This window comes from Mya arenaria, chromosome 1, assembly GCF_026914265.1.
Source record: "Mya arenaria isolate MELC-2E11 chromosome 1, ASM2691426v1".
NCBI lineage: Eukaryota > Metazoa > Mollusca > Bivalvia > Myida > Myidae > Mya > Mya arenaria.
Window position 1 is genome coordinate 63,054,689 of NC_069122.1, and position 25,111 is coordinate 63,079,799.

The following is a 25,111-nucleotide window of genomic DNA, read 5'->3' on the forward strand; positions in this document are numbered from 1 at the left end:
CATAAACAATCATTCTTTGTTATAATTATTTTTCTGAATCTTGCCGCCATATAATACAGCAAAAAGTAGTAATAAAAACTCTTCAAACTTCTTAATCCTAAAAAACACTGAGGAAAGTAAATTGGACAATATAAATACTTTTCCTGTTTATTTAAGGCGGACGGAAATAACCGACCCGAGGGAGCATGCGTCAGCGCTGACAACCGGACACGAAGCCTTATCCGGGGTCGGATCTATTGATCCACCCTGTATAATCGTTTCATGATATTGTTTTCGTTTCGGTTCTCAGTAAAATTGGACGTTGTAAGGGATGTTTTTCTATACATTTCACCACTGAGCGCACGTTTTGTTGTTTTCTGACGCCAATGATATGACTCGCAGTCATTTGGAGACAATGCCAAAAAGTTCCTGCAAAAACAACTATTTTACATCTATATATTCAAAGAGTCGGCAAAGCGACGAGGCTTGTCAACTGCGATATCTCTTGAGGACATAGGTCACGCGAAATCTACCTTTCCCCGTAGACCCGAGACCTTCCCGGCCCGTCGTTGAGCTCATTGACATACGCATTCAGCTGACAAATAATAATACATTGTAATATACAAATATAAAACACGCCATACTCCCAATGTGGCATTCTGGAAAAAAGAAGCATGAACGCAATAAGCATAGAAAAAATTATCAAAATTTAATACGCATGCACGCACGCACGATGGAACACACACACACGCATGCAAGAACGCACGCACAAAGAATACTTGTATGTATTGTATAGATCCAATTTCTTTCGTCACATATGCACAATCAAAAAACTATAATACCATTTAATGATACATTGAAGAACTGTAATGGTTTGAAAAGATGTCAGGGAAATTAAATGTACGATTCACAACATAAAAGGAAAAAAAACAACCTAAAGACAGTTCTTACTAATGCTTCCATTTAAACAGAAACTAAATGTTAAAAATATTCTTGTATCATACTGTTCAGAATTCATAAAGAGTAAAATTGATTATGTGGCACAGTCACACATACATAGGGTTTCTAACCCTAACCCTAACCCTATTATATGGCACAGTCACACATACACAGTATTTAAGGAAAAGCAGTACCTCGAAAAAGTTATTACCGATAGATATACAATATGTAAAAGAACATTTAAATGTGCATTTCTGCTTCAAATGAACCCTAACCCAGAACTCCGAGGGTGCTAATAGACCGGACATTAGGGACACACCCAGAACTTCGAACGTGCTGAGAGACCTGCCATTACGGACGCGCCCAGAACTCCAAGCGTGCTGAGATACCTGACATACCGGACACGCCCTGAACTCCGAGTGTGCTGTGAGACCAGACATTACGGACACGCCCAGACCTCCGAGCGTGCTGAGAGACCAGACATTACAGACACGCCCAGAACTCCGAGCGTACAGAGAGACCTAACATTACGGACACGCCCAGAACTCTGAGCGTGCTGAGATACCTGACATACCGGACACGCCCAGAACTTCGAGCGTACTGAGAGACCTGAAATTATGGACACGCTCAGAACACCGAGCGTGCTGAGATACCTGATATACCGGACACGCCAAGAACCTAGAGTGTGCTGAGCAAACTGACATATCAGACATGCCCAAACCTCCGAGTGTGCTGAGAGACCTGACATACAGGACACGCCCAGAACTCCGAGTGTGCTGAGAGACTTGACAATATGGACACGCCCAGACCGCCGAGCGTGCTGAGAGACCTGACATTACGGACACACACAGAACTCCGTGCGCGCTGAGAGACCTGACATACCGGACACGCCCAGAACTCCGAGTGTGCTGAGAGACCTGACACTACGGACACGCCCAGAACTCCGAGTGTGCTGAGAGACCTGACATTACGGACACGCCCAGACCTCCGAGTGTGCTGAGAGACCTGACATTTCGGACACGACCAGAACTTCGAGTGTGCTGAGAGACCTGAAACTACGGACACGTCCAGAACTCCCGAGTGTGTTGAGAGACCTGACATTACGGACACGCCCAGACCTCCGAGTGGGCTGAGAAACCTGACATTTCGGACACGCCCAGAACTTCGAGTCTGCTGGGAGACCTGCAATTACGGACACGCCCAGAACTCTGAGCGTGCTGAGATACCTGACATACCGGACACGCCCAAAACTCCGAGTGTGCTGAGGTACATGACATATCAGACACGCCCGAAACTCCGAGCGTACTGAGAGACCTGAAATTACGGACAAGCCCAGAACTCCGAGCGTGCTGAGATACCTGACATACCGGACACGCCCAGAACTCCGGGTGTGCTGAGATACCTGACATATCAGACACGCCCAAACCTCCGAGTGTGCTGAGAGACCTGACATACAGGACACGCCCAGAACTCCGAGTGTGCTGAGAGACTTGACATTATGGACACGCCCAGACCTCCGAGCGTGCTGAGAGACTTGACATTATGGACACACACAGAACTTCGAGTGTGCTGAGAGACCTGACACTACGGACACGCCCAGAACTCACGAGTGTGCTGGGAGACCTGACATTACGGACACGCCCATACCTCCGAGTGTGCTGAGAGACCTGACATTTCGGACACACCCAGAACTTCGAGTGTGCTGAGGGACCTGACATTACGGACACGCCCCGAACTCCGAGCGTGCTGAGACACCTGACACACCGGACACGCCCAGAACTCCGAGTGTGCTGAGATACCTGACATACCGGAGACGCCCAAAACTCCGAGCGTGCTGAGATACCTGACACACCGGAGACGCCCAGAACTCCGAGCGTGCTGAGAGACCTGACATACCGGAGACGCCCAGAACTCCGAGTGTGCTGAGATACCTGACACACCGGAGACGCCCAGAACTCCGAGTGTGCTGAGATACCTGACACACCGGAGACGCCCAGAACTCCGAGTGTGCTGAGATACCTGACACACCGGAGACGCCCAGAACTCCGAGCGTGCTGAGATACCTGAAATACCGGAGACGCCCAGAACTCCGAGTGTGCTGAGAGACCTGACATTACGGACACGTCCAGACCTTCGAGTGTGCTGAGAGACCTGACATACCGGACAAGCCCAGAACTCAGAGTGTGCTGAGAGACATAACATTACGGACACGCCCAGAACTCAGATTGTGTTGAGAGACATAACATTACGGACACGCCCAGAACTCAGAATGTGTTGAGAGACATTACATTACGGACACGCCCAGAACTCCGAGTGTGTTGAGAGACTTCATATTACGGACCAACCCAGAACTCCTAGCGTGCTGAGAGGCCTGACATTACGAACACGCGTGTGTACTAAGAGTACAGACTGTTCAGACTTGATTCGCCAAGAAGACAGTTGAACATCCGAAGACAATAATTCGTGCATTTTACAAATATGATTTTTATCATGCCCATAGGAAATTATCACTTGTATATGCATGTGTTAGCTTTGCAAATGCGAGTTAACACATTTATACTATGAAAAGTTGAAGTAAGTGTACTTAAACAATTGCTTTAATTATTGTCTTTTGAAAAAAAACATTACTGGTTGTATTTATCCAAATTTCGTTTTCTTTTGACAAATACTTTAACTCCAAGTGCATAACCATATTATTCAAATATTAATAACGTTTCCATAACCAATATTGTACTGCTCTCTTAAATGTAGTTTAAAATCATAGTCGCAAATTACACCATGATATACTTTTGTGTTTCTAACTTTTTCACTGAAACTTGAAACAGCATGCATTGTGATAATTATAAAGGTATAACTCATTTTTGATAGTTCTAACAATCATTTATGAGACTTGAGAGATTTTTCTTCGATATTGATATAGAAAGTAAACTTTTTTATAACCTATTTATATATCGTTTGTCTTCATTGTAAGCGTTTAAATGTGTTGTTTATCACGATCGGGTTGAATTAAAGAGATACTAATAATGCCACTTGACCACTACACTAGGCAAGGGTCATTATTGTTGACAAACAAGGCAGATTAGATAGTTCTGCTTGAACAACTTCTTAAAACACCTACGTAATTCTTACAACAGATGGGGGTCAGTAGGACGAAACAAATTCAGCGGTAAACTAAAGACTTTTAATAAGTCATCGACCCAGTGATCACTCGCATGACTGTGGTCATGTTAATTGACAAATAAATTAGAATGTATTTTCAAGGTTAAACACAAACACACACCCACACACACTCGCCGACGTTCTTAAGAGAGTGGAGTGGAGTGCTACTTTAACGTGAAACGGAAACGTCGTTTTCTAACGTAACGCGTCTTTACATTTATGGCTTTGCAAATGGACCTTTACTTTTAAATCAACAAAGAAAGATTAGATGATTTCAACTTAATTAACTTTCATACGTTAGGTTTGAGGTAAACCGATCACCTTTAAATTGTTAATTGTTTCTGGTATAAGGTGAACTTTGTCATAATGCCGATTGCCTCGCAAATGAAACGAAGCCAGTCGATGTGGATGCTAGATCGAGAAAGCACGTGGTGCGCAACATCATCATCCGCGTCGTCACCCCTTTCAGTCACGTACACACTCCGTCATCGACATATGTGATTCCAGTTGCCGAGAAAGTCAGAACAGTACCATTCGCAGATTCTGGAAACGAGATCGTAAGGAACGGAAAGCTACGAGCTGGTCGTCGCGTTTCGCTTGCGCACCATGTCTGTATGGTGACATTGACGCGGTAGACAGACAGGGGCGGTCGCTGTTGTTCTACGCGGCGCGTTACGGCCAGGTTGACACGGCGCAAGTGCTAATAGAGGCTGGGAGCTGCATGAACCAGGCTGATTACCTCGGTAGCACGCCCCTGCACGAGGCCGTGGACAAGGGCCAGATAGAGATCGCTGAGATATTCATGAGGGACGGTAGGACTTTTCCTATTGAAAATCGTTATAAGATCGTCATTTTTATCAGCAGCAGGTCGATAATTACTTGTAAACTAAACGTAAAATTTAAACTGATATAATATATCCATGATATACATTGTTTCCAGATGAATACAACAATTGCAAAGTATTTTATAGTTTAGCACACAACACAATCACTCCTCATGTTTGTAAGCCATTTAAATCAACATGAATTGCTTAATTGGTAATATTCCATAACTCATACATTTACTACTCATTCTGTTTTAATTATAAAGAATTAAAAATTTTTTTTTAATAATTGTACTCAGTTAACCCTAACCCTTATTTGTTTATTTAAATCATGGAGGAAAAGGTGATATTTCCGCTGAATTTCATGAGAAGGTTCTTTATTTTAACAGGATATGACATGATCTTTTTACCAAATTATGGCGTAATCATACCGGATGTGACGTCACCATTTTGTTTAAAGAATAGTGTTTTTATTGCATTTTCACTGGATATCTCCTCAGTATTCACCCTTCTTATAAAGGGAATCAAAATAAATTTGTACTGAACAGTTGCCAATGCGAGTCGATACTTGAATGATTACACATCTATTTTAAATTCGGGTTCATGATGTAAGCTTTAACTGCCTCCAGACAACTGCAACCATAGCTTTCAAGTATATGGAGAATAGACGACTGTACCAGCTTACACCGACAGGATACTCTCTACGAAAATACTCTTAATGATATTGAGCTACAGTAAATTGGACCAATCCTTGATTGTCATTGACCAACAAGCTTGTAAGAAGCCAAGGAATGAAATGACACACACATGAAACAATCTTTTCTATTTGTTAATGTAATTATAATTAACTACGCTGGCTTAAGCTTGAGCTTCGTGCCAGCATCTGTGCGTCTGGCATAGGGCGTCAATTCCACTGTGGCAACGGAATAGAGTACAAGTATCTTCCATGGCCGAGAGTGTAAGATAGGTTCATCCCAACCCGAGCATAGGGTGTTTTGCGGAAACGAGTTCTACCGAGGTTTCACAGAACACCCTGCGGGAGGGTTGGGATGAACCTCTTACACGAGCGGCTATGGCAGATGCTTTTTCTCCCACCTCAGTTAAACAAAAAAAGTACAAATGTATTTTCTTTGGCTGGAACTATTTTGTGAGTAGTGAAAATAAATGCGTATAGATATGTGATAATTCGTGGTTAAAGTAAGGATAAATTATATCTGTATGCAGCGAATGTCTTTCAAATCATTAAATCCTATTCGACAATGCAAACATTTTGCATGCTCATTGATTTGTTAAAATGTTCATACCCTATATAATCAAGTACGAATTGGCCCGCGGGAAAAATGTACTTTTCCAATTCGCAAAAATAATAATCAAAATATGTGCAAACACCAACACTTATATACTTGTATACGCTGCACCCATTACGTATAAATCGCAAAAATTGAACGCACATGTCGGTAATATATATAAATAACTATATGGTCCTCGTGATGGTCGGCTCAAGGTCGAACCGGGCGTTACGTATTGTACCATGTGTCTGTTCCTCTTACCTCAACTCATTAAATGTTAACAAAGGCCATCGACCTAACATGACTATATAAATCATTCTTTAAGTACGGGTAAAAGGCCGAAAACTGTCCATTATGTCAGAGAAAGAACAGTCCGAGGCACGCGAGGGGTTTCACTTACTTAAAACATGTAAAGAACTAGGTCCAAATAATAAATTTCATGGCGCTATTGTCAACTTATTAGACATTGTCACACCGGAGACGCCCAGAACTCATTATTCGGAGACGCCTCATTGTCACCACATTTGATTTGATAGTTATCATGAGAATCCCTTAGGCAAATCAAAATAATTTAACGCTTAAATACATGTACCTATAAATTGTAAACCATTATTTTGGATATCATTTAAAGTAATCATCTTTAAAGTTAAACCTCAACGGATATATAACTAGTGCAAAATGTGTGTTTATGTATTACTCGCTTTGTAACGCCGCATAACAGCATCGCCGCATAAACGTTTTTTTTTTCGTTTATGCGGTAATTTTCAACGCATAAAAAGGATTTTTTTATGTGGCAAAAAGGCACACTTTCGCCGCATAAAAAGCAATTATAACACATACTAGTACAATAGTTGTTGATAAAGTTTCATCAAGATCGGTCTTAGTTTTTTGTGTCCACTTAACCAAGCTTTGAACTAGACTTTTAGAGACGTAAATTCTGACAAAGATTTAGTAAGATCGGTTTAAATGTGAACCAAACCAATTGATCTTTCTGCGAAAACGTTTGAAATGACGTACAACCCGACTAAAGGCTGGAATAAATGTTACGACAAAGCACAACACCGTCATTTGGGACAATCAGAAAACTGAATCGTCGTATGACGTAACATACATTCTCGCCTTATTGTCAGACTGACGGGCATGTACCCTTGACAATGCGCACTTTCAAAATGTACGTGAAGTTAGCGGCCTAGCGGCCTATCGGCGTGAAGTAAGCGGCCTAGTGGCCCAGCGGCGTGAAGTTAGCGGCCTGGCGGCCTAGCGGCCTAAAATTTGTTTCTATCATAAACCATTTATACATGCCTTTTCTTCTTAAAAAAAGACAAATTTATGGTTTCTATTCACAAATCACCATCCTTTAGCGAATGTCTGCTTTTCGTCCAAAACTCGACCAAGCTGCCTAAAAAATCTATTAAAGCGAATATCAGCATTTTCATTTTTTGTATTGAGCAAAATTGTTAAACCATAGATTAATCATTGTTTTGGAAGGAAACGCATGTATACATACTTTGAAATAGGAAACCATTTTAGGCCGCTAGGCCGCTCGGCTGCCAGGCCGATCGACTTTTTTGAAAAAATGTTTATAATTGGTTAAAAGTGATAATTTGGGCATAGAAACAGAAAATATATATAAAAAAATAGAAGGAGAGGCATGTTCACATGCTTTGAAAAGCTGACTGCTTGTTCTGAAAAAAATGTTGATAACCGCCTCAGAGTGATAGTGTGTGCTTAAAAAATCAGTTAATATTTCTTTGTTTTATAAGAAAATGCATGTATACATGCTTTGAAATAGGATAGCATTTTAGGCCGCCAGGCCGTTAGGCCGCTAACTTCACGCCGCTAGGCCGCTAACTTCACGCCGCTGGGCCGCTAGGCCGCTAGGCCGCTAACTTCACGTACATACTTTCAACGTCATTTCAAACTGATAATAGGGTCATCATGGACTTATTTCTTTCATTTATTGTGTTTTTATGCACTAGTCATTTGAACACTCCAAGGGTTTATTTTCAACTTCCATTTTGGCTTAACTTGCCTGCAAACTTTTCCCGTATTTTCTTTAAAATGGCAATAATACCCAGCGCCCTAATCTTAATCATCACCATAATCAACAACATCATCACAACCACCATCATCATCACCACAATCACAACCACTACCACCATCATCATCACCACAATCACAACCACTACCACCATCATCATCCCCACAACCATCATCACATCATCATCATCATCATCATCATCATCATCATCATCATCATCATCATCATCATCAACAACGTCATCACCATCGTTTTTGTTGAAATATTTTTTAGCTTTATAATAAATGGATAAGTTAATCCTCTTTATGTGGCAAAAAAGCACAGTTGCGCCCCATATAGGCAATTTCTGCTTTATGCGTTGAGCGTCGCCGCATAAACGTTTATGCGTTGAAAATCACCGCATAAACGAAAAAAAACACACGTTTATGCGGCGATTCTGTTATGCGGCGTAACATCGCTTAATACGGAAACGTTTCACTTTTAAAGATGTTATATGTTTTCGACGTACAACATATGAACATATTCCTTTTCCTTTACGGCTACGCAAACCTCAGTCATTTCTTCATTCGACATTGAGTTGTTACAACCTAAATATCAGAATTTTATAAAGAATAAAATTTTATAATTATTTAATAAACCGTCAAAAATGGTTTTAAAGTGATGTTCTTCAAATTAGTGCATAGTATTACAGAAGACGAGAAAAAACAAGTTTGTTAACACACTTCTTGATTTTACAGTAAGTAATCACACCACACTGCTACTTCTATTCACTGTCCATTATTAGATAAATGACTGTCCATTATTGGAACAATGACTGCCCATTATTAGAACAATGACTGTCCATTATTAGAACAATGACTGTCCATTATTAGAACAATGACTGTCCATTATTAGAACAATGACTGTCCATTTTTTAGAACAATGACTGTCCATTATTAGAACAATGACTGTCCATTTTTAGAACAATGACTGTCCATTATTAGAACAATGACTGTCCATTTTTAGAACAATGACTGTCCATTATTAGAACAATGACTGTCCATTATTTGACCAATGACTGTCCATTTTTAGAACAATGACTGTCCATTATTAGAACAATGACTGTCCATTATTTGAACAATGACTGTCCATTATTAGAACAATGACTGTCAATTATTGGAACAATGACTGTCCATTATTAGAACTATGACTGCCCATTATTGGAACAATGACTGTCCTGACTGTCCATTATTAGAACAATGACTGTCCATTATTAGAACAATGACTGTCCATTATTTGAACAATGACTGTCCATTATTGGAACAATGACTGTCCATTATTAGAACAATGACTGTCCATTATTAGAACAATGACTGTCCATTATTAGAACAATGACTGTCCATTATTGGAACAATGACTGTCCATTATTGGAACAATGACTGTCCATTATTAGAACTATGACTGCCCATTATTGGAACAATGACTGTCCTGACTGTCCATTATTAGAACAATGACTGTCCATTATTTGAACAATGACTGTCCATTATTAGAACAATGACTGTCCTGACTGTCCATTATTAGAACAATGACTGTCCATTATTGGAACAATGACTGTCCTGACTGTCCATTATTAGAACAATGACTGTCCATTATTGGAACAATGACTGTCCATTATTGGAACAATGACTGTCCTGACTGTCCATTATTAGAACAATGACTGTCCATTATTGGAAAAATGACTGTCCTGACTGTCCATTATTAGAACAATGACTGTCCATTATTGGAACAATGACTGTCCATTATTTGAACAATGACTGTCCTGACTGTCCATTATTAGAACAATGACTGTCCATTATTAGAACAATGACTGTCCATTATTGGAACAATGACTGTCCATTATTAGAACAATGACTGTCCATTATTAGAACAATGACTGTCCATTATTAGAACAATGACTGTCCATTATTGGAACAATGACTGTCCATTATTGGAACAATGACTGTCCATTATTGGAACAATGACTGTCCATTATTAGAACAATGACTGTCCATTATTAGATAAATGACTGTCCATTATTAGAACAATGACTGTCCATTATTAGAACTATGACTGCCCATTATTGGAACAATGACTGTCCTGACTGTCCATTATTAGAACAATGACTGTCCATTATTTGAACAATGACTGTCCATTATTAGAACAATGACTGTCCTGACTGTCCATTATTAGAACAATGACTGTCCATTATTGGAACAATGACTGTCCTGACTGTCCATTATTAGAACAATGACTGTCCATTATTGGAACAATGACTGTCCATTATTGGAACAATGACTGTCCTGACTGTCCATTATTAGAACAATGACTGTCCATTATTGGAACAATGACTGTCCTGACTGTCCATTATTAGAACAATGACTGTCCATTATTGGAACAATGACTGTCCATTATTTGAACAATGACTGTCCTGACTGTCCATTATTGGAACAATGACTGTCCATTATTGGAACAATGACTGTCCATTATTGGAACAATGACTGTCCTGACTGTCCATTATTAGAACAATGACTGTCCATTATTAGAACAATGACTGTCCATTATTGGAACAATGACTGTCCATTATTGGAACAATGACTGTCCATTATTGGAACAATGACTGTCCATTATTGGAACAATGACTGTCCATTATTAGAACAATGACTGTCCATTATTGGAACAATGACTGTCCATTATTAGAACAATGACTGTCCATTATTGGAACAATGACTGTCCATTATTAGAACAATGACTGTCCATTATTAGAACAATGACTGTCCATTATTAGAACAATGACTGTCCATTATTAGAACAATGACTGTCCATTATTGGAACAATGACTGTCCATTATTAGAACAATGACTGTCCATTATTAGAACAATGACTGTCCATTATTGGAACAATGACTGTCCATTATTAGAACAATGACTGTCCATTATTAGAACAATGACTGTCCATTATTAGAACAATGACTGTCCATTATTAGAACAATGACTGTCCATTATTGGAACAATGACTGTCCATTATTAGAACAATGACTGTCCATTATTGGAACAATGACTGTCCATTATTAGAACAATGACTGTCCATTATTAGAACAATGACTGTCCATTATTAGAACAATGACTGTCCATTATTAGAACAATGACTGTCCATTATTGGAACAATGACTGTCCATTATTAGAACAATGACTGTCCATTATTAGAACAATGACTGTCCATTATTGGAACAATGACTGTCCATTATTAGAACAATGACTGTCCATTATTAGAACAATGACTGTCCATTATTAGAACAATGACTGTCCATTATTGGAACAATGACTGTCCATTATTAGAACAATGACTGTCCATTATTGGAACAATGACTGTCCATTATTAGAACAATGACTGTCCATTATTAGAACAATGACTGTCCATTATTAGAACAATGACTGTCCATTATTGGAACAATGACTGTCCATTATTAGAACAATGACTGTCCATTATTAGAACAATGACTGTCCATTATTAGAACAATGACTGTCCATTATTAGAACAATGACTGTCCATTATTGGAACAATGACTGCCCATTAATAGAAAACTGGACAGTCAATATTTTAAATATTGGACAGTGAGTAGATATAAAGTACAGGGCGCAGTTCCATAACCGATATAGGATAAAAAGACACAATGGATGACGTCACGGACATGTTTTAAGTAGCAATAAGTTTACATAAATATAACAAATAGTGTCATGTTTAGCATATTCATCTGATGTTATACCAGTAAATAGTTGATCCCCAAGTAGTGTCAACATTTGCAGAACCTATTAATGAGTAGAAATCATTGAGATTGTTTCCGGATGTATACCTGCAGGCGAGTATACGGAAAATTTTGGTCGAAAATGCTGAATTCTGGTGTAATATCTTTTTTGCACGGTGAAAAGGGGTCTAAATTAGGAAATTTAGTTCATGTTTAATAATGCTACACACTTGATTTTATCATTCATTAAAATAGGGTAAATTATTTTTTCTAAATCATGTTTGCCTGTGAATATTGCACTTGGACCTGCCAAGTCTGTGAAACTAACGCCCCCTATTCAGTTCTGCCAACATGAGCTAGCTCTATTTTATTCCTTAAATTAATTTGAATTTTTTATTTCATTAGTTTAAGGAAAGAGATAATATGAGTCAAGAGCGGGTTTTGAAATGAAAATGTCATTTAAAAGAAAAGACTCTATACGATTAAGCAATGCTAATGCGATCATGCATTTTTTAAAATTCATTTTATATATAATATAATAGTATCTACTATTTTCATTTTCGATTAATTGGGAGTCCACTTAAACTTTCTAGCCATTTCAGTGATATTTTATTTGATTTGTAGCGATAACTTGACCTTCTAAATGATTTGTAGCCATTTTAATGACATTTAATTCGACAAATAGTCATTCCATTGACCATCGATTTGACCTTGAACTTCGATTCACTTTGATAATTACGTGTTTAGCCAAGTTTAATACGTTTTAATGTTTTAATTCTGCCATGACCCCTTGAACTAATGGCGTTTACAAGCAAACAAGATGTAAATAATTATGGATAATTCTACCAAGTTTTATTTCACTCTACAATTGTAGGATTACATTGAATGATTTTGCATACCCAGGGGATAGAATAATGAATGATTTTGCATACCCAGGGGATAGAATAGAGATTGATTTTGCATACCCAGTGGATAAAATAGTGAATAATTTTGCATACCCAGGGCATAGAGAAGTGAATGATTTTGCATACCCAGGCAATAGAATAGTGAATGAATTTGCATACCCAGTGGATAGAATGGGGAATGTTATTACCCGTTGTCCTATATAAATGTAATTCACTATTATCGACTGTATTACAAATAGGAATCAACATTACATTACTTTGAATTATTGACCTGTAAACAGTATAAACTGTTACCCGCGAGGCTCCGTCATAAGTACGTCTTATACCTAGATTACAAAAATAAACTTCATATCGTTTGAATTTCTGTAATTGGTTTTATAATTTAAATCAATATGTGAAACTTCAATATATTCGCTTTACTTAAGTATTTGTCTTTTTAATGTTTGAACAAAATATATAATCAGGTAATAAAACAGTTTTTGAATGGGCATTTGTGTAACAGTCAAAATTGTTGTCCCTCGGAGTCGGGGTGACAGGGTGACATTCCGAACTGTTGCCCTCAGCCTGTCTACCTCGGGGCATCAGTGCAGTAGTCATCCCCGCCATCTCGGACAACAGTTTTGAATGTTACACAAATGTCCATGCAACAACTGTTAAATTATGCATACCCAGGGCATATAGAAGTGAAAGATTTTACATACCCAGGGGATAGAATCGTGAATGATTTTTTAACAACAGCACAACTACTTTCCCCACCACCACCACTACAACTGCTATTACCACTACATATACTATTATGACTACGACTAGTACTTCTACTACTACTACCTGTCACTTGGGACCGGCATGTATGTCTCTGTTCCATGTTTTAATACCTGTCACTTGGGGCCGGCATGTATGTCTCTGTTCCATGTTTTATTACCTGTCACTTGGGGCCGGCATGTATGTCTCTGTTCAAAGGGGGCCGGCATGTATGTCTCTGTTCAATGTTTTAATACCTGTCACTTGGGGCCGGCATGTATGTCTCTGTTCCATGTTTTATTACCTGTCACTTGGGGCCGGCATGTATGTCTCTGTTCCATGTTTTAATACCTGTCACTTGGTGCCGGCATGTATGTCTCTGTTCCATGTTTTAATACCTGTCACTTGGGGCCGGCATGTATGTCTCTGTTCCATGTTTTATTACCTGTCACTTGGGGCCGGCATGTATGTCTCTGTTCCATGTTTTATTACCTGTCACTTGGGGCCGGCATGTATGTCTCTGTTCCATGTTTTAATACCTGTCACTTGGGGCCGGCATGTATGTCTCTGTTCCATGTTTTAATACCTGTCACTTGGGGCCGGCATGTATGTCTCTGTTCCATGTTTTATTACCTGTCACTTGGGGCCGGCATGTATGTCTCTGTTCCATGTTTTATTACCTGTCACTTGGGGCCGGCATGTATGTCTCTGTTCCATGTTTTATTACCTGTCACTTGGGACCGGCATGTATGTCTCTGTTCCATGTTTTATTACTGGGCTTGTTTTAGTTCAATTGTATTACAAAAAGAAGTTCTTTGTATATACATATAGCCCACTTATGGAGTATGAATGGCATTTAACTCGTGTGACATTAGTCCTCTAGCTAAGTCATTGCAAAATACTTTCCTAACTTTGTCCCAAGACATATCATTGTAGATATATGTATATAAGTGGTTCACATTTCAGGAGCCGACATAAACGTGCATTATATGACCGGGTGTTCCCCGATCTACCGGGCACTACAACGAGGCTGGGAAGATATTGCTGACTTCCTACTGGATAACAATTGTGACGTCAACACATCGACAGCCAATGGAATGACTTGTTTTTTTGCGGCTGCGCATTCAGATAAAATAAACGTTGACCACTTCACCAAACGTCTTCTAAAGACAGGTTTATACAATATTTGGTATTTTGACGATGGTACAAGCTAAAAATTTCAAATGAACGCACTGCATTGTAAAGATATATGGAAAAAATATCCTAAATGTTTGATTAAATCAGAACTTACTTTGAATTACTATTTCAGATAAACCTTGACTGTTTTTATTTAAATATACCTTTCGTTAATATCGATTACTTTCTCTCTTTCCGATGACTGATTGGCTATGATATTTAATATATCTACCAGGTAGCATTTGTTTTTGTAATTTATGTATCGATTGCCAGGGGTTATTCAACGGCATTCTTTTATATAATAGTGCAACGCAATTATCTGAAATACATTTTAATGTAAAGAAACCATATTTTGAAAATTAAACATTATAGGAGTCAAATGCTTGTTCATACACATTTTTATCTATATTTTTACAGCGCCAATATAGTTTCAAGGCCATTGCATGTACATTTTACTTACTTTCAGATTACGACTTCAAAATGGACAACGAATGGTTAGAAACTGAGGGGTGCCCAATTACAATTAAAGACTCTAAGCTGCATCACAAAATACTTAAAAAGACTGGTCAGTACCGGTCAACAAAACGCTTATCCTTGCTTTTTTCAAGTAAACGAAAAAAACTTAAAACATTTCGAAGTTTGTCCTCACCGTGACAGAAAGTGGCATTCGTTTTCGACTCAAGAGTTATTATTTACACTTTGTAAATTCATTCAGTTCAATAAACTTATAGTTTGAAACTATATTCGTCTATATTCATGTTTGTTTCCTGTGAGATTTCAATGATAAACAGTGTATTAGCTGCATAAAGTTTTGACCAGACGACATCACCGTCCAGTTTAAACCTAGCCGCATCCCCGTGCAGATTAAAACTAACGGCCTCCAGGAGGAGTTAAGCCTACCCGCAATCCCGTGCAAATTAAGCCAAACCGCATCTCCGTGCAGATTAAACCTACGTGCAGATTAAACCTTATCGCATAACCGTGCAGATTAAACCTAACCGCATTACCGTGCAGATTAAGCCTAACAACATCCCCATGCAGATTAAACCTAACCGCATCCAGGAGAAGATTAAGCCTAACCGCATTCTAGTGGTGATTAAGCCTTACCGCATCCTAGTGCTGATTAAGTCTAACCGCATCCTAGTGCTGATTAAGCCTAACCGCATCCTAGTGCTGATTAAGCCTAACCACATCCTTATGCTGATTAAGCCTAACCGCATATTCATTCTTATTAAGACTAACCGCATACTCGTGCAGATTAAGCCTAACCGCATCTTTTGCAGATTAAGTCCTACCGCATCTCCGTGCTGATCTAGCCTTACCGCATCTCCGTGCTGATCTAGCCTTACCGCATCTCTGTGCTGATTAAGCCTTACCGCATCTTCATGCTTATTAAGCCTAACCGCATATTCGTGCACATTAAGCCTTACCGCATACTCGTGCAGATTAAGCCTAACCGCATCTTTTGCAGATTAAGCCTTACCGCATCTCCGTGCTGATCTAGCCTTACCGCATCTCCGTTCTGAATAAGCCTAGCCGCATATCCGTGCTGATTAAACCTAACCGCATCTCCGTACTGATTAAGCTTACCGCATTTTCCGTGCCGATTAAGCTAAACCGCACCCTCGTGCAGATTAAGATCTCCGTGCTGATTAAATCTAACCGCATCTCTATGCACATTAAGCCTTAAGGCATCTCCGTGCAATTTAAACCTAACGGCAATCTCCATGCACATTAAGCCATACCGCATCCCCGAGCACTTTAATTCTTACTGCATCTTCGTGCACAATAAGCCTTACCGCGTCCCCGTGCACTTTAATTCTTACTGCATCTTCGTGCACAATAAGCCTTACCGCGTCCCCGAGCACTTTAATTCTTACTGCATCTTCGTGCACAATAAGCCTTACCGCGTCCCCGTGCACTTTAATTCTTACTGCATCTTCGTGCACAATAAGCCTTACCGCGTCCCCGTGCACTTTAATTCTTACTGCATCTTCGTGCACAATAAGCCTTACCGCGTCCCCGTGCACTTTAATTCTTACTGCATCTTCGTGCACAATAAGCCTTACCGCGTCCCCGTGCACTTTAATTCTTACTGCATCTTCGTGCACAATAAGCCTTACCGCGTCCCCGTGCACTTTAATTCTTACTGCATCTTCGTGCACAATAAGCCTTACCGCGTCCCCGTGCACTTTAATTCTTACTGCATCTTCGTGCACAATAAGCCTTACCGCGTCCCCGTGCACTTTAATTCTTACTGCATCTTCGTGCACAATAAGCCTTACCGCGTCCCCGTGCACTTTAATTCTTACTGCATCTTCGTGCACAATAAGCCTTACCGCGCCCCCGTGCACTTTAATTCTTACTGCATCTTCGTGCACAATAAGCCTTACCGCGCCCCCGTGCACTTTAATTCTTACTGCATCTTCGTGCACAATAAGCCTTACCGCGCCCCCGTGCACTTAAATTCTTACTGCATCTTCGTGCACAATAAGCCTTACCGCGTCCCCGTGCACTTTAATTCTTACTGCATCTTCGTGCACAATAAGCCTTACCGCGTCCCCGTGCACTTTAATTCTTACTGCATCTTCGTGCACAATAAGCCTTACCGCGTCCCCGTGCACTTTAATTCTTACTGCATCTTCGTGCACAATAAGCCTTACCGCGTCCCCGTGCACTTTAATTCTTACTGCATCTTCGTGCACAATAAGCCTTACCGCGTCCCCGTGCACTTTAATTCTTACTGCATCTTCGTGCACAATAAGCCTTACCGCGTCCCCGTGCACTTTAATTCTTACTGCATCTTCGTGCACAATAAGCCTTACCGCGTCCCCGTGCACTTTAATTCTTACTGCATCTTCGTGCACAATAAGCCTTACCGCGTCCCCGAGCACTTTAATTCTTACTGCATCTTCGTGCACAATAAGCCTTACCGCGTCCCCGTGCACTTTAATTCTTACTGCATCTTCGTGCACAATAAGCCTTACCGCGTCCCCGTGCACTTTAATTCTTACTGCCTCTTCGTGCACAATAAGCCTTACCGCGTCCCCGTGCACTTTAATTCTTACTGCATCTTCGTGCACAATAAGCCTTACCGCGTCCCCGTGCACTTTAATTCTTACTGCATCTTCGTGCACAATAAGCCTTACCGCGTCCCCGTGCACTTTAATTCTTACTGCATCTTCGTGCACAATAAGCCTTACCGCGTCCCCGTGCACTTTAATTCTTACTGCATCTTCGTGCACAATAAGCCTTACCGCGTCCCCGTGCACTTTAATTCTTACTGCATCTTCGTGCACAATAAGCCTTACCGCGCCCCCGTGCACTTTAATTCTTACTGCATCTTCGTGCACAATAAGCCTTACCGCGCCCCCGTGCACTTTAATTCTTACTGCATCTTCGTGCACAATAAGCCTTACCGCGCCCCCGTGCACTTAAATTCTTACTGCATCTTCGTGCACAATAAGCCTTACCGCGTCCCCGTGCACTTTAATTCTTACTGCATCTTCGTGCACAATAAGCCTTACCGCGTCCCCGTGCACTTTAATTCTTACTGCATCTTCGTGCACAATAAGCCTTACCGCGTCCCCGTGCACTTTAATTCTTACTGCATCTTCGTGCACAATAAGCCTTACCGCGTCCCCGTGCACTTTAATTCTTACTGCATCTTCGTGCACAATAAGCCTTACCGCGTCCCCGTGCACTTTAATTCTTACTGCATCTTCGTGCACAATAAGCCTTACCGCGTCCCCGTGCACTTTAATTCTTACTGCATCTTCGTGCACAATAAGCCTTACCGCGTCCCCGAGCACTTTAATTCTTACTGCATCTTCGTGCACAATAAGCCTTACCGCGTCCCCGTGCACTTTAATTCTTACTGCATCTTCGTGCACAATAAGCCTTACCGCGTCCCCGTGCACTTTAATTCTTACTGCCTCTTCGTGCACAATAAGCCTTACCGCGTCCCCGTGCACTTTAATTCTTACTGCATCTTCGTGCACAATAAGCCTTACCGCGTCCCCGTGCACTTTAATTCTTACTGCATCTTCGTGCACAATAAGCCTTACCGCGTCCCCGTGCACTTTAATTCTTACTGCATCTTCGTGCACAATAAGCCTTACCGCGTCCCCGTGCACTTTAATTCTTACTGCATCTTCGTGCACAATAAGCCTTACCGCGTCCCCGTGCACTTTAATTCTTACTGCATCTTCGTGCACAATAAGCCTTACCGCGTCCCCGTGCACTTTAATTCTTACTGCATCTTCGTGCACAATAAGCCTTACCGCGTCCCCGTGCACTTTAATTCTTACTGCATCTTCGTGCACAATAAGCCTTACCGCGTCCCCGTGCACTTTAATTCTTACTGCATCTTCGTGCACAATAAGCCTTACCGCGTCCCCGTGCACTTTAATTCTTACTGCATCTTCGTGCACAATAAGCCTTACCGCGTCCCCGTGCACTTTAATTCTTACTGCATCTTCGTGCACAATAAGCCTTACCGCGTCCCCGTGCACTTTAATTCTTACTGCATCTTCGTGCACAATAAGCCTTACCGCGTCCCCGTGCACTTTAATTCTTACTGCATCTTCGTGCACAATAAGCCTTACCGCGTCCCCGTGCACTTTAATTCTTACTGCATCTTCGTGCACAATAAGCCTTACCGCGTCCCCGTGCACTTTAATTCTTACTGCATCTTCGTGCACAATAAGCCTTACCGCGTCCCCGTGCACTTTAATTCTTACTGCATCTTCGTGCACAATAAGCCTTACCGCGTCCCCGTGCACTTTAATTCTTACTGCATCTTCGTGCACAATAAGCCTTACCGCGTCCCCGTGCACTTTAATTCTTACTGCATCTTCGTGCACAATAAGCCTTACCGCGTCCCCGTGCACTTTAATTCTTACTGCATCTTCGTGCACAATAAGCCTTACCGCGCCCCCGTGCACTTTAATTCTTACTGCATCTTCGTGCACAATAAGCCTTACCGCGCCCCCGTGCACTTTAATTCTTACTGCATCTTCGTGCACAATAAGCCTTACCGCGCCCCCGTGCACTTAAATTCTTACTGCATCTTCGTGCACAATAAACCTTACCGCGCCCCCGTGCACTTTAATTCTTACTGCATCTTCGTGCACAATAAGCCTTACCGCGTCCCCGTGCACTTTAATTCTTACTGCATCTTCGTGCACAATAAGCCTTACCGCGTCCCCGTGCACTTTAATTCTTACTGCATCTTCGTGCACAATAAGCCTTACCGCGTCCCCGTGCACTTTAATTCTTACTGCATCTTCGTGCACAATAAGCCTTACCGCGTCCCCGTGCACTTTAATTCTTACTGCATCTTCGTGCACAATAAGCCTTACCGCGTCCCCGTGCACTTTAATTCTTACTGCATCTTCGTGCACAATAAGCCTTACCGCGTCCCCGTGCACTTTAATTCTTACTGCATCTTCGTGCACAATAAGCCTTACCGCGTCCCCGTGCACTTTAATTCTTACTGCCTCTTCGTGCACAATAAGCCTTACCGCGTCCCCGTGCACTTTAATTCTTACTGCATCTTCGTGCACAATAAGCCTTACCGCGTCCCCGTGCACTTTAATTCTTACTGCCTCTTCGTGCACAATAAGCCTTACCGCGTCCCCGTGCACTTTAATTCTTACTGCATCTTCGTGCACAATAAGCCTTACCGCGTCCCCGTGCACTTTAATTCTTACTGCATCTTCGTGCACAATAAGCCTTACCGCGTCCCCGTGCACTTTAATTCTTACTGCATCTTCGTGCACAATAAGCCTTACCGCGTCCCCGTGCACTTTAATTCTTACTGCATCTTCGTGCACAATAAGCCTTACCGCGTCCCCGTGCACTTTAATTCTTACTGCATCTTCGTGCACAATAAGCCTTACCGCGTCCCCGTGCACTTTAATTCTTACTGCATCTTCGTGCACAATAAGCCTTACCGCGTCCCCGTGCACTTTAATTCTTACTGCATCTTCGTGCACAATAAGCCTTACCGCGTCCCCGTGCACTTTAATTCTTACTGCATCTTCGTGCACAATAAGCCTTACCGCGTCCCCGTGCACTTTAATTCTTACTGCATCTTCGTGCACAATAAGCCTTACCGCGTCCCCGTGCACTTTAATTCTTACTGCATCTTCGTGCACAATAAGCCTTACCGCGTCCCCGTGCACTTTAATTCTTACTGCATCTTCGTGCACAATAAGCCTTACCGCGTCCCCGTGCACTTTAATTCTTACTGCATCTTCGTGCACAATAAGCCTTACCGCGTCCCCGTGCACTTTAATTCTTACTGCATCTTCGTGCACAATAAGCCTTACCGCGTCCCCGTGCACTTTAATTCTTACTGCATCTTCGTGCACAATAAGCCTTACCGCGTCCCCGTGCACTTTAATTCTTACTGCATCTTCGTGCACAATAAGCCTTACCGCGTCCCCGTGCACTTTAATTCTTACTGCATCTTCGTGCACAATAAGCCTTACCGCGTCCCCGTGCACTTTAATTCTTACTGCATCTCCGTGCACATTAAGCCTTAACGCATCTCCGTGCAAATTAAGCCTCACCGCATCCCCGTGCACAATAAGCCTTACCGCATCCCCGTGCACTTTAAGGCTTACCGCATCTCCGTGCAGTTTAAGGCTTACCGCATCTCCGTGCGTTTTAGGCCTTACCGCATCTCCGTGCACATTTAGCCTTACCGCATCCCCGTGCAGTTTAAGCCTTACCGCATCCCCGTGCAGTTTAAGCCTTACCGCATCTCCGTGCACATTAAGCCTCACCGCATCCCCGTACAGTTTAAGCCTTACCGCATCCCCGTGCAGTTTAAGCCTTACCGCATCTCCGTGCAAATTAAACCTCACCGCATCCCCGTGCAGTTTAAGCCTTATCGCATCCCCTTGCACATTAAGCCTCACCGCATCCCCGTGCAGCTTAAGCCTTACCGCATCCCCGTGCAGTTGAAGCCTTACCGCATCTCCGTGCACATTAAGCCTCACCGCATCTTACCGCATCCCCGTGCACATTAAGCCTCACCGCATCCCCGTGCACATTAAGCCTCACCGCATCCCCGTGCAGTTTAAGCCTCACTGCATCCCCGTGCACATTAAGCCTTACCGCATCTCCGTGCACATTAAGCCTCACCGCATCCCCGTGCACATTAAGCCTTACCGCATCTCCGTGCACATTAAGCCTCACCGCATCCCCGTGCAGTTTAAGCCTTACCGCATCCCCGTGCAGTTTAAGCCTCACCGCATCCCCGTGCAGTTGAAGCCTTACCGCATCTCCGTGCACATTAAGTCTTACCGCATGCCCGTGCACATTAAGCCTCACCGCATCTCCATGCACATTAAGCCTTACCGGATCCACGTACAGTTTAAACCTTGTTTTATCTCCATCCACATCCACGTGCAGATTTATCTTGAAATGAGCAAAAGTTTGCGCACATATCTGAGAACCAGTCAATATAACATCAAACGATGGTGGAAATTTTGAAATCTATATTATTCATTTTTTTTTCTGAATTAGGTAAGGTATGCATATTTAGTGTCTTAAATAACATCATAAGTATTGAATTTGATTGATATTATAGATGACTAATACTGTTAATGCAGATTGACATTAAGTTCTAAATGTTGCCTCTGTGATTGCCTCTGGCAGGACCTCTGTTAGGGCCTCTGTAGACAAGGAACATAATAGCCTTGGGATTAAATCGCCTGATCTTTGTATGTCGACAATTGTATTCTTTTTTTAATCATAGTAAACTACCTAACACGTGAATGTAAATATTGTATGATGGTGTGGTATTGTTTTAAATTAGTATTATGTAAATTTTGTGCATTGGCAGTTTACTTAGTAGAAGTCTTAATTAGAAATGTCTGTCTGTCTGTCTGTCTTGTGTACGAATGTTTAGTGGTAGAGTATGTGTTAGTTGTATGTATACTGTTTACTCCAAGTTGATGGTAGTAATGCTGAGACTGAACAATGATGTTCAAATCAAGACTTTAATGAGAACAACTCTACATTACCAGAGATTTACCAACCTATTTCTGTTAATGAAGTACATTGTACATTATATGTAAATTTTGAAGTATACAGTAGGTTTAGACATGCGACAATAATACTTTATTAAATATGCATTGTGATGCTGTACTATTGTATATGAATTATTAATTTTTCTGTGATGCTCTGTTATTTTTTGCTCAACAAGAAAGTAAGTCGGCATACGCCTTCAAACTCACTTTAATAAAAACAGTGTATATACAAAGGTAGAAGCGAACGTAACTTAATTGGTTGTTCTGACCAGCTGTGAGACATTTAAATCAGAATTCGTGCCATTGGTGGAGAGATGAACGCAAACCCATCTACGATCAATATCGGCTGTACCTCGTCGTTGTCAATTTCCGCGCCTGCGCATATTTCAGTCTACCAAGTTGTTTTTGTTTATATGGCATTATTGTGATTTAAAAACAAAAACAAAACACACATAAAACATTGAATATTCAAACTCTCCATAGTTGTTTCTTGTCTTTGTAGAAAATCACTGCTCATTGCAAAACGTCGAAAACATTAGAAAACAATTCAGTTTCGCTTGAAGTATTAAAATACACTGAACTGAGCACTTTTGTAACTATAAACATACACACTGCACATAGAGATAATTTTGTTTACTGAAATACATATTATAATTGTCATGATGGCTAGAAAAACGAAATTCGACAAGCGAATGTCGAGCGGACTAGACAAATGACATTCAACATTCGGAATGATGAGTTTTGTTCATCAGAAGCAAAAGAGTTAGAGACAATAAGATCTCTTTTCGAAAAGATCACTTGACTCTCAAACGTGGCCTTTAGTTCGCAAGCTGGTAACGTCTTAAGGTGAAAATGAAAGTGCGTTTTGCGCATACGGACTATACTATGGTGTTAACGCAATATATATTTCACCTTAGTGCATAATCCTATAGCGGATATTTACTGTGTTCACATGTGGTCGTGGAAAACATACTTTCTACGACGACAAGTGCCTGTCAGGTTTAATATATGAACATAAAAATTTCGGGCGATCGTGTGCACTTCTCAAAAAACAACACTTTATGGCGAACCAAGTGGCTTTATAGTTATTTAATGACAACACTGACTTTATCAATGGAAGCTACAGCTATGTCGGCACATTGACGGGTACAAATTAGACTGACGGTTGAACACAGCGGTTCGGATATCGGTTTGAAATTAAACTTGAGGACCTATTAAACTTGTGCCAGAAGAAATGTAAAATGATAAAATGTAAGGGTTTAAATGATTTTCTTAATGTTTTTCTAAGGGGCCACAATTCTTCGAAAGGGTAATTTTACGTTCGTGTAGAGAATTTTTAGCTTTATAACCTGGAAGATGGTATAGTATTAGCCGGTTTCTCTTTCCTAAAGAATAATGGACGGGTGGTCGAGATTCTATGGGTTAGGGGGATAGCGTCAAACAATTTCCTTACATTGACATAGTTAACTGGAAACATATTAGTTACGCTATTAATAATTTATGTTTCCTGTCTTTTCTGATTTTCTCGTCGCCTTGGTTCATAATAAAATTTACTACCTTTCACTGTTAACATTTATTTTGCATCGAACAATTTTCTTTCATTAATTGGTGATACGCTCTTCATGTTTCTCCCCTTTTCAGCTTTTGAATGGGATTCATCATATTTTTTTTCCATTTTACCTGGCCATGGTTATAAATTGCTCATATGTTTTGAATTTATTTTCTTTTTCTTAGTTAGGATCAAGCTATTTGTTTGGGATAATCAAAATTGAAAGTGGAACGATTAATGGCTTTCTGTTCACACTCACACAATCACATACTGTAACTATATGTATCTGTATAACCTTGTCTACACCTTAGATTGCATTCATGTTGAATCAAAATGTGTGTGTGTGTGTGTGTGTGTGTGTGGCTGTGTGTGTTTGCGTGCGGGCGCGGACGCGTGTGTCGGTGAGTGCGCGCGCGAGCGCGCGTGTGTGTGTGTGCATGTGTGTGTGAGTGCGTGTGCGCGTGTTTGCGTGCGTGTGTATGTACGCGTGAGTGTGTGCGCGCGCGCGTGTGTGTGTGTGTGCGTGTGCGTGTGCGTGCACATGCGCGTGTGCATGTGCACGTGTGTGCCTGTGCGTAGGCGTGCGCGCGTGTCCGTATGCACGTTTGCGTGTGCTTGTGCGCGTGTGGGTGCTTGTGCGCGTGTGCGTGCGTGTGCTTGTGCGCGCGCACGTGTGTGTGCGTAAGCAATCTAAACTAAGTCTA

General features: G+C 41.3%; 1 protein-coding gene across 1 annotated transcript; it reads left to right on the plus strand.

The window, feature by feature from the left end:
• Nucleotides 1-3,941: 3,941 nt before the first annotated feature.
• LOC128228475 (uncharacterized) lies at nt 3,942-16,124 on the plus strand. The gene is made up of 4 exons (XM_052939801.1): nt 3,942-3,964; nt 4,585-4,889; nt 14,604-14,710; nt 15,801-16,124. The coding sequence occupies exons 1-4, from the start codon at nt 3,942-3,944 to the stop codon at nt 16,122-16,124; spliced, it is 759 nt and encodes a 252-aa protein (XP_052795761.1).
• Nucleotides 16,125-25,111: the final 8,987 nt, after the last annotated feature.

Excerpts from the sequence above, each read along its gene's own strand:
- LOC128228475 (XM_052939801.1), top strand. The coding sequence starts at position 3,942 with ATGCCACTTGACCACTACACTAG. Across the intron at positions 4,890-14,603 it reads TGAGATATTCATGAGGGACG|GAGCCGACATAAACGTGCAT; the intron begins GTAGGACTTTTC and ends TTCACATTTCAG. Across the intron at positions 14,711-15,800 it reads TACTGGATAACAATTGTGAC|ATTAAACCTAACCGCATTAC; the intron begins GTCAACACATCG and ends ATAACCGTGCAG.